This window comes from Amphiprion ocellaris, chromosome 19, assembly GCF_022539595.1.
Source record: "Amphiprion ocellaris isolate individual 3 ecotype Okinawa chromosome 19, ASM2253959v1, whole genome shotgun sequence".
NCBI lineage: Eukaryota > Metazoa > Chordata > Actinopteri > Pomacentridae > Amphiprion > Amphiprion ocellaris.
This window is the reverse complement of record NC_072784.1, coordinates 9,436,809-9,447,727: the sequence shown is the minus strand read 5'-3', so window position 1 is coordinate 9,447,727 and position 10,919 is coordinate 9,436,809. Positions and strand designations below refer to the sequence as shown.

The 10,919-nt window shown below is 41.7% G+C and overlaps 1 protein-coding gene across 2 annotated transcripts; it reads right to left on the bottom strand.

The window, feature by feature from the left end:
• Positions 1-114: 114 nt before the first annotated feature.
• Positions 115-10,087, bottom strand: samd14 (sterile alpha motif domain containing 14). Of its 2 annotated transcripts, none has more exons than XM_023261944.3 (11): positions 9,940-10,087; positions 8,390-8,439; positions 6,850-7,013; positions 6,605-6,721; positions 6,332-6,518; positions 6,097-6,196; positions 5,814-5,882; positions 5,583-5,739; positions 1,715-1,831; positions 1,186-1,341; positions 115-478 (listed from the first exon to the last, which is right to left on the bottom strand). In XM_023261944.3, the coding sequence occupies exons 2-11, from the start codon at positions 8,424-8,426 to the stop codon at positions 323-325; spliced, it is 1,260 nt and encodes a 419-aa protein (XP_023117712.1). In that variant the 5' UTR covers positions 8,427-8,439; positions 9,940-10,087; the 3' UTR covers positions 115-322. The 2 variants fall into 2 exon arrangements, with proteins under 2 accessions (XP_023117712.1, XP_023117713.1); XM_023261945.3 differs by having other exon boundaries at positions 6,856-7,013.
• Between the last annotated feature and the right edge of the window lie 832 nt (positions 10,088-10,919).

Below are 10,919 nucleotides of genomic sequence, written 5' to 3'. Positions count from 1 at the left end.
TAAATCTGTATATTTTACTCAATTTTGAAGCTCAACATTCAAACTCCTCCTGCTTGACGTTTCCAAACTGTAAATGTGAAATTAAAACGTTGAACAAATGACACGATCAGTCAATTATTTGATCAATAACTGTTGCAGTCTTTATTCAGGGAGAAAGGATTGAATATAAACAAATATTTCTGTATCGATCACATGAAGCTGAAAAATAAAAACAGGAATAGTGTTGTTTTGATCCATCAGGTTCCTCTTACATCATCAGGGTGGTTACCATGTTACATCATTCCAGGACTGTTCCAGGTACTTGCGCCCACTGGTGGGGCGTTCAGGTCCTGCGCTGCTCCTGTTCTTTCCGTCTCTGCTTCTCCTTCTGTTTTTCCAGTTTGTCCAGAGCTTTTCGTTCCTTCTCGGCTGCGTTCTGGACGTCTTTGATGCGTCTCTTCAAAGCGCTGCGGTCGGATGAACTGAGCACGCCCAGACCCTGCACAGAACGACAGGATACTCAGGTATTTATTACTTTAGTTTTTACAATCAGCTAGAAAATTCTTCTATACAAACTCAGATCCCCTTCCTTGGCTACAGGTTTTAATGTCTGAGTTCAACCAGAGTTTGCCTTATTTTTAAACTTCTCAGTTTGCCACTGCTGTTTTGTCTTGCCTCCGTCATTTATTTATTGTGTGTCTCATTATGGCTGAGAGTGGTGCTGCTGCTGAATCTCTTTTCTAACACAAAAAAATCTTTTAATATTTTAAAAGTTGTGTCATTTTGGGGGGCTGCACAGTGGCGTAGTGGTTAGCACTTTCGCCTTGCAGTGAGAAGATCCCTGGTTCGCGTCCCGGCTTTCCCGGGATCTTTCTGCATGGAGTTTGCATGTTCTCCCTGTGCATGCGTGGGTTCTCTCCGGGTACTCCGGCTTCCTCCCACAGTCCAAAAATATGCTGAGGTTAATTGATTATTCTAAATTGCCCATAGGTGTGAATGTGAGAGTGCTTGTTTGTCTTTGTATGTAGCCCTGTGACAGACTAGCGACCTGTCTAGGGTGTCCCCTGCCTTCGCCCGAGTCAGCTGGGATAGACTCCAGCCCCCCCCGCGACCCTAGTGAGGAATAAGCGGTGTATAGATGATGGATGGATGTCATTTTGGGTAATTTCACTGGACCATGTTGTGTAAGGTCCTCGTTATTCTCACCTTCAACTTGCTGCCATCCATCTGCAGCAGCTGCTGTCCGTCGATGTCTCTGGCTGTGAATTCTGGGACGTACTGGTCCATGTTGAGTCCTCGGAGCCACTGACAGACCTGCTGGGTCGACCAGGACGACACCAGAGACGACGGTTCATCACCGGGCTGAGAACCGAGAACAAAAATGAAAACTTAGGTCTGACTTTCAGCCAAAAAACGCACAAATGCTGCACACGTTCACCCCAAACATCAACCAGTCCAGGTTCAGGAGGTTCTGTGGTGCATTTAAGACATTTAGGAGGTTCTAAGGTTCATTTAGGAGGTTTAGCATAATATCATGTGTCCATCTGCTGTACTGATGAAGTTCTCAGATTCAGAAATGATGGAAAAAGTCCATTAAAAAGTGATCAATCTGTGTACTTCAAGGACTTGGAACTCTGGAAACATTCATAGTATGAAGGTAAAACTTTTATCATTAATATAGTTACTGTAGATAAAGAACCAGCTGGTTATGGTGGAGATTTGTTGTGTTCTTCACCTCGTCGGAGGACTGTGACAGCGTCTGGTATGGATGGGAGGATCTGGAGGAGTCGATGGGAGGAGACGTGGACGAGGAGGTGTGGGGAGGAGAAAACTCCTCGCTGAGAGCCGACTCCTGTAGGACCAAACCAAACTAACATCATCAACTAACTCTCTCTCAAGTGGCTTTGCATTGCTTTTCTAGAAATGAAGAAATCGTCCATTTGTCCACATTAGTACATTTAATCCTAAATGTCACATTTAAATCATCATCGGGATTTCAGTTCATGTAGAGAGGCTGATTTTACACCATGATGCAGCTCAGACAGGAAACAGAACTCAGCCTCTTGGAACTTTACTGCACTCACATTCTTTTATGACAAATTTTCTTTCATTGTTTAAATGTTCAAATTAGATTTTTCTTCAATGGATATTTTCAACAGACAAACTAAAATATGAGCAATGTTTGTGTTTGAATGTTTTCATTATATTAGTCTGAAAGTCAACAGATTATTCTCGCACAAGAGTCCCCAAGGTTCTTGGTTTAGTTTAGTTGGCTCTAGAATTCATTTAGGTGGTTCTAGAGTTTAATTAGGTGTTTCTCAAGTTCATATAAGAGATTCTAGGGTTCATATAAGAGGTTTTAGAGTTCACTGAGGTGGTTCTATATTTAGGTGGTTCTAGAATTTATTTAGTTAGTTCTGTTCTACAGTTTATTTAGCCAGTTCTAGAGTTTATTTAAGAGGGTCTAGAAAATATTTAGGTGATTCTAGAGTTCATTTAAAAGGTTCTAGAGTTCATTTAGGTGCTTCTCAAGTTTGTCTAAGAGATTATAGAGTTAATTTAGGTGGTTCTATATTTCATTTGCGAGGTTCTAGAGTTCATTTAAGAGGTTCTGAAGTATATTTAGGTAGTTCTAGAGTTTATTTAGGTAGTTCTATAATTTATTTAGTTGGTTTTGTTCTACAGTTTAAGCAGTTCTAGAGTCAATTTAAGAGGTTCTAGAAAATATTTAGGTGGTTCTAGAGTTCATTTTAGAAGTTCTAGAGTTTATTCAAGGGTTTTAGAATGTATTTGGGTGGTTCTATAGTTCATTTAGGTGGTTCTAGAGTTTATTTAGGTAGTTCAGGTGTTCATGTAGGAGGCTATAAAGTTCATTTAGGCGGTTCTAGTGTCCATGTAGGTGGTTATAGGATTTATTTAGGGGTTTAAGTGGTTCTTGGGTTTGTTTAGAAGGTTTTAGTAGTTGTTGAGCTTACTTTGGTGGTTGTGGAGGTCATTTAAGAGGTTCTAGAGTTTGTTTCGGAGGTTCTAGATTTTATTTGGGGGTTTAGGTGGATCTAGAGTTTTTAGATGGTTCTAGTTTATTTAGGCGTTTCTACAGTTTGTTTAGGGGTTTATGTGGTTCTTGGGTTCATTTAGAAGGATTAAGTGGTTTTTGAGCTAATTTTGGAGGTTCCTTCATTTAGGAGGTTCTAAAATTTGTTTAGGAGGTGCGTCTTGTTTTAAAAGATTTTAGTAGTTAAAGTTAATGAATGAGGTTCTAGGGTTGATGTAGTTGGTGTAGGTGTTTGTAGAGTTTACTTAGAAGATTCTCAAGTTCATTTATGAGTCTCCGGTATTCAGGCAAGAGGTTTATGAGGTTCTAGAGGTCATTGTGGAGGTTTAAGGAGTTTGAGAGTTCATTTATGAGATTCTAGAATTTATTTGTGAAGTTTAGGAATTTCCGGGGGTACTTTAAGAGGTTTAGAGTTTATTATTACCTTCGTTTAAGAGGTATAGATGGCTCTAGAGTTAATTTTAAGCTCTAGATTTGGTACTAAATGGAACTAATAAAACTGGTATCTTTGAGCATCATTGAGCTGTTCTTTTCCTGCTTCAGATTTTAATCCTAATGTACATTTTCCACAGTAGACTCAATGCTTGCTTTTGCTGTTTTCCTTCTTCCACTTCTTTCATGTTTTCTTTGGGGAGTAAATGTTCTAAATATTGAGATGTATTGATCCTCAAAGATCCGGAGTCACTCAGAGCTGATGCCGGTTAGAACCATCAGTATCCTCTGATGGAAGATAATGGAGTCTAATGGACACACGCACACACACACACACACACACACACACACACACACACACACACACACACACACACACACAGAACAAACCACAATATTGATCATGAGACTCTGGGCGTGTTTTGGTGGTTAAAATGCTGCAGGACGAGTAAACTGCAAAAATCAATACACACAGGCAGACACACAAACAGACACACAAACACACAATTTACTAAAACTACTCTCAGAACCTGCTTGTTGTTGCTGGATTAACAGATTTCTGGTTCTAAAGGTTCTAAGAGCAACACTGGGAGGTTCTTTCATGTTCTCAGGTATTGGATGTTAGTTATGTTTTTTTGTGATTTAGCCATTTGTGTTTTCCTTTTGTGTTACTTCCTGTTTTATTTTGAAACTGCCTTTCCTTGTATCGCTTGTGTTTTTACTTCTATTCTTTGTTCCTTCTATTTACCATGATTAGATCCACCTGTATCGTCTTTTCTGTTTTTCAACCTTGTGTTCTCCTACTGGACTCTTCCTGGTTCCTACATTTGGTTTTTACTTAATTCTGTTGTTAAGAAGCTCTTTTGTGCCATCTGGATTTTTGTTCTTTTACATTTTGTTATCTTGGTATCAGCTTCTGTTGAAATTCTGTTTGGATCCTCCAGCAGTTTATATTAAAGCTTGCCTTTAGTTAGCAGAATTTTGGTTCCTTATCAGAACAATGCTGGCAATTTGTTGTACAAAGCTTCACTGTTGGTCACACAGATGAGAACGTTTTCAGCTGAAATGGTTCTAATTCTGGACAAACTATAGACTTCAGAACCTCCATCAGCTTCTGGAAGCTGTGGCTGATTTAAGTTGTTCTGGAGTTTGTTTAAGAGTTTAAGTTTTTCTAGAGTTTATTCAGGTGATTCCAAAGTTCATGGAGGAGAATTTTAGAGTTCAATTATGATGTTGTAGAGTTCATTTAGGCAATGTAAATGGTTGTTCATGTTAATTATGAGGTTCTAGAGTTCATGTAGGAAGTTCTATGGTTTATTTATGTGGTTATATAGTCAATTTAGGGGTTAGGGTTAGGGGTTAGCTTACTGTTAATTATGACACTTTGGGTGGTTCTAGAATTCATTTAGACAGTTCTAGTTCCTGTGGGAGGTTTAGGCAGTTCTGGGGTATATTTAGAAGGTTCTATAGCTCATTGAAGTGGTTTAGAGTTCAGCGCTCTGGAGTTAATTTTGGAATCTTTGGAGCTTATTGAGGAAGTTTGAGCTTTTGTATACAAGGTTTGTGTGGTTCTATGATCTTTAGGAGATTGCTTTAGAGTTCATTCAGTCAGTTTCATAGTTGATTCAGGTGACTGTAGAGTTCATGTAGGAGGTTCTAGAGCTAATTTACCAGGTTTATGTGGTTCTAGAGTTTGTTTACAAGATTGTAGAGTTGATTTAAGTGGGTGGTTTTGGTGGTTCTCGAGTTCATTTAGGAGATTTAGGTAGTTCCAGAGTCTATTGCGTTCATTCCATAGTTGATTCAGGTGATTATAGAGTTCATGTAGGAGGTTCTAGGTTTTAGATTTCATTTTTTAGATTTATGTTGTTCTAGAGTTTGTTTACAATATTGTAGAGTTGATTTAGGTGGTTTGGCTGGTTTTAGAGTTTATTCCTACTTTGTGGTCTGTAATGTTCTTCCAGTAGACTGTTATTAAAAATGCTAGACTAACTAAAGCAGAAGAACCTGAGTGAGGAACCCATGTTTTGAGAACTCCTTGTGAAGAAGAGGTGCTCCGACTGAACCTAAGGTGTTCTGCCAGGTGAGCAGGGCGACAGGTGGGTTCTGTTTGTACCTGGCTGTGGGACTTTCGGGGTCTCGGGGAACTCAGTGTGGGCAGTTTGGGGGAACAGGGTGGTGTCCCAGAGGATGACAGGGAGCCTCGTCCTTCAGTGAACCAGGAGAAGGACACGAAGGATCCGGAGGAGCGAGACGGACTCTCAGACGGTTCTCTGTGGACGGAGAACAGTGTCAGGATGGACCACATCAGTCACAGGTAGAACTGAGGGTTCTGCTTAGCACTGACCTGCTGCCCACTGAGAGCCGGTTAGATTTATCTTTCCTCACTCGGATGTAGGAACGTCTGAGCGTCACCCTGAGACACAGAACAGAGGCAAAGACACAAAAGGACACTGAGGATCCCACCTGAAGAACACGCATGAGGAAAACGTTCAGTTGACCTCCAGCAACACACAACGACACGAACACATCCAGACAACAAACTCGAGAAAACATACCGAGGTGCTAGAAACAGAGTGTTTGTTACAGGTGTCTGTATGTTACAAGTCTGTGTTCCAGGTGTGTGTTACCCGAGGTCCAGGAACCGTCTCTTGGTTTTCTTGTCAAAGACGACGGTCGGACTGCCGGGATCGGCTGGACTGGTGTCTCGACTCCTATCAGAGACCAACACTGTGACACACACACACAGAGTATATCAGTATATGTAGAATTTACAAGAATAATGTGTTTTATGTTTCTGATGCTCTCAAAGGTATAAACACACTGATGTGTTTACTCTGCTGGTGTGTGTACAGGTGTGTGTACCTTCACTGTCAGGCCTCCTGTTTCTCCTCAGGTAGACAGGTGAGCAGTCGGAGGAGGGGCAGGATTTCGACGGCGAGCTGCTGGGCGTCACTAGAGCCTCCTGAGACGTGGCATTGGTCAGCTGATGGTACCGCCCCCGCGGTGGAGCAGCCAGTGAAGTGCCTCCGTCCTCCGGAGAGCGTCGCACCTGAGAAGTCAGAGTGAGGTAGATTCTTTCTGACACTCTCTTCCTGTACAATGTTTATACCTGTCCTGTGCTCTAATTGGTCTCACCAGTGACGTGTCGAAGGAGAAGCCGGGGCTTCGAGCCGACAGCAGCGAATCAGGAGAGGGGGAGGAGCCTCGCATGGCCAGGTGTAGTGGTGAGCGGGCGGAATGCAGCGGACTGTCCTGGAAACACATTTTAACACCATTAAATCTGATCTGATTCTTATCGTCCAGTCGCCATCCTGACTCACCTGACGACATCACAGCACAGAACATGTGAACACCTCTGACTGGTCGACCTTCAGCCTCACCTCTACCTTTCTGTCGAGGCTGTCGTCGCCCTCTGTCGAGCTCACGCTGTCACGGTAACGGGACCTGGAGGGCCGGTGCCTCCGCGTTTTGACGGACAGCTGGGCTCGGCCTTTCTGGATGCTGTTGTCCAGCAGCTCGGTCTCAGGTATCGCTTCGTTCAGGTCTGAAAAACATCAGTGAGTCAATGAACTCCACTCAGAAGTACTTCAGAAAACAGTACTAGTACTGCAGCTGCTCTCTGCAGTACAATTTGGATCTGCAGGCAATGATGCTCTGTGTTCTCCAAGTGTTCTCTAGCTGTTCTGCAGGTGTTCTTCAGGAGTTCTACAAGTGTTCTCCAAGTGTTCTGCAGATTTTCTCCAAGTGTTCTGCAGGTGTCAACCAGGTGTTTTCCAAGTGTTCTCCAGATGTTCTGCAAGTGTTCTCTAGGTGTTCTCCAGGTGTTCTGGTGGATCGGTTGATCTGCTCTCTCCTGTGTTACTATATATTTGCTGGGAGTCGACTTGTCAACCACAGACACTCTGGAGTATTTAAACCTACTATCAGAATAACATCATCTACAGACAGCAGACCTGCTGGTAGATTCCTCAGTAGTGTGCTGTCTGTGGATGCATGAATGAATGGATAAATGAATGAATGAGTGAATGAATGAATGAATGAATGAATGAATGAATGAATGAATGAATGAATGAATGAATGAATGAATGAATGAATGAGTGCAGCAGCAGATCTGATGTTTGTGCTGCAGGTTGTTTTGTGATGACTCTACAAGTTTTAACATAATGAAGTTCATCTTCCTCCCACCAATCTATCAGGACTCCATCAAATATGCAACATGCTGAACACACACGCACACACACACACACACACACACCCACACACACACACACACGTACAGTAACAAAACACAGCTGATTCCCGTTTCCTCCTGAAATCAGGTGAACCTGCAGATGTGTCTCCAACAGCTGAGCTGACCAATCAGCTCGCAGTGTCCTCTTTGTCTAACAGGTAGTTTGATCTGTTTGAATCAGCTTCTGTCTCTCTGCTCTGGTTCTAGTTCTGCTCTTTTTTGTATCTTTGTCAGACAAATTAGTATATGTTTTGGGTAGTTTGGTGTCTTTTTGGTGTAGTTTGTTCTGTTTTATCTGTTTGTATTGGATTCTGTCTCTCTGGTTTGTGTCAGCTGCTGTTTTATCTGTCTGACATCAGTATGTTTGACTACCAGTAAATGTTCATGTTTCTCTGTCCACCAGGACACCTGGAGACACCTGGAGACACCTGAAGAGAACTGGAGACACCTGGAGACACCTGAAGAGACGTGGAGACACCTGGAGGTTTGTAATCAGTGTCAGTGACTGTTGCCCTGCAGCTCCAGTCGCTGTGCTGCAGGTTTTAAAATAAATCATCATGTTTCAGTGACCAGCAGGTGGCAGTGAAGCTCAGACAGGCAGCAACAAACTGAAAACACAAGTTCATAAAATCCTGTTGTTCTGTGGTCAAAGCTGAGAGTTTCTAAAGCAGGTTGTAACTGAGACTCACCGAACACGTTGTCTGAATCATCCAGGCCGGCAGACATGACTCAGCAGCTTCTGTTCAACACAAACACAAAGGAAACATTACTTTTTTCATTGAAAACCCAACGCTGATCTGCTGCCAATAAAATTAACCTGAAACCACTGAAAGTACACACAGACAGCTGTAACCATGGCAACTGTACACATGTAAACAGGCGTAACCATGGCAACTGTACACATGGAGACAGGCGCAACCATGGCAACTATCATGGCAGGTTTAATCGGTTCCATTATCTCCACCTAAAACGTCAGTTGTGATGTTTTGCTTTGAAAGAAGGAGCGCAGTGTTTCCTCCTTTCAGAATAAAAGCCCTCTGAGGCAGCAGCTGACCCATTTCACTGTTTTTGATCAGCTGATGAATCATCACGCAGTTGTTCAGTTGCCATGGCAACGTGTCCGCCCTGCTGTCAGGCGGTTTGTGCTGTTGTGAATGTGAAGCTGCAAACGAGTTGTTCTGTCTGACCGAGAACCCAAATATTAAATATATTCTGATGAAGGAACCCAGAAATGCTGCAGATTCCTACATTTGATGTTTTTGCTTGGAAATGACCAAAATGATGGATGTATATCTATATGTCGATATGTATATATACAACCAGGGATGTCTGAAAATTTACACTAAATGACAAAAAATGTCCCAAATCACTAAACTGTTTTCAAAAAGACTCCAAATTTCTCCTTGATGACAAAAATGTGTTAAAATCACTGAAGATGCGTCCAGACTGAAAAACATCCATCGTGGAAATGGTTCCTTAAAGAACCTGTTTTACTGAGGTTCTTTTCAAGAATTGTCTGAATAAATGGTTCTCTAAAGAACCTCCTGTCGAGTTTAAAAATGCTTCTTTTACAACATCAATGAGGCATCTTTGGTTCCAGTTATTCTTCTGATTCTAGCTTCATTTTCTCTCATTGGAGATGTTTGGTTTAACAGGTTCAGTTTCACTGTCTGATGTGTGTTTGTCTGGTTGTGTGATTGTCTATCACATTATGTCATTTGTGTTTGTCTTGTTGAGGATTTAAAGGTTTTTTAAAACTGTACAGAACCAGTCAGAGGAGGTAAATCTGGGCAGGAACCCAGCAGAACGTCCATCTGTTGCCCCAGTGGGGGCAGGAAGCTGCTACAACAACACAACACAACACTTGAATTTCCTGTTTGTCGTGCTGTGTCATGTTATGTTGTGTGACTTCACTGCTGTACAAAACACACACACACACACACACACACACACACACACACACACACACACACACACACACACACACACACACACACACACACACACACACACACACACACACACACACACACACAGAGTAAAAGGCGCAGCTGTTTCCCAGCAGACTGAAGCTTCAGGAGGAAAATGCAGCGTCACACTGAGATGTTTGACAGCAGAAAGATGGAGGCTGAGAGACAGAGATTAGACTGAGATAAATCAGAGATGAATCAGAGATAAATAGGAGACAGATGAACACAGACGAAGCTGAAATATGAAGCAGGTAAACACCAACACTCACCTCTCTGCCTCTCTGATCAGCCTCTCTGCCTCCTCCAGCAGCAGGACTGCGTCTCCCAGAGTTCCACAGGGTGCAGCTCTGCCTGCAGCAGTGCAGCAGCAGCAGGAGGATTGTGGGAGCTGTAGTCTGCTGTCAGCCGGATGAGGAGAAGATGCTGCCTCAGAGCTGCTCAGCAGAGTACTGCAGCCTCCATCAGACAGCTCCAAGGACAGTAGCAGGAACCACGGGATAGGACACGACAGACAGAGGGGCGGGGCATGTTCAGGACTGAATCATAGTAAATGAAAATGATGTAAAAGAAAAGAAAAACAAATGTAATGTTCATATCTATTAAATGAAAATGAAATATTTGTTAAAAAAAAAAAAAACAGAACAAAACATACAGATCTTAAAAATGTGGTGCATTGAGGGACACATGGTTTTCAGATATTTAAAAAGTGGCGCAATTAGGACCAGTTGCGTTTTTCAGACATTAGGGTCAATATAAAATTGAGGGACTTTTGAAGTCCTTGGGATATATCCTGCATACATTTTCATTAAAAGTAAAAAGCTAATATTTTTATGTTCATTATGATCATGTCTTTACAAATTCCATAACTATCTATTATTGAAACAATCACTTAATAATAAAAAATGACCGGACATCACCAAAACGTCAAATAAATAACCGTCCAAATTTAATAACAACAAGTTTACTACAATATCTTTATAAATAACTTTCAATTTCAATTTTATTCAAGTGTATATATAATATTTAGAATAATCATTCTCTAAAAATGCCACGTGATGTTTGGTTGTAGTTGCTATATGTTGATTTTAGCCCTGAAAACAGGAATAATGTCAACTATGATACCTGTTAACTATGTTACAAAAAGTCCTGCAATTATATATATTGACCCATTAAACTATGGTGCATTCAGGGAAATGTGTAGTTTTCATATATTTCACAAGTGGTGCATTCAGGGACAGGTGTGGTTTTC

What these genes read in the sequence shown, in the direction of transcription:
- samd14 (XM_023261944.3), bottom strand. Translation starts at nt 8,426, where the DNA reads ATGTCTGCCGGCCTGGATGATTCAGACAACGTGTTCG. An exon ending in TGATTCAGACAACGTGTTCG is followed by an intron (nt 7,014 to 8,389) that starts GTGAGTCTCAGT and finishes GATGTTTTTCAG; the next exon opens with ACCTGAACGAAGCGATACCT. An exon ending in GCCTCGACAGAAAGGTAGAG is followed by an intron (nt 6,722 to 6,849) that starts GTGAGGCTGAAG and finishes ATGTGTTTCCAG; the next exon opens with GACAGTCCGCTGCATTCCGC.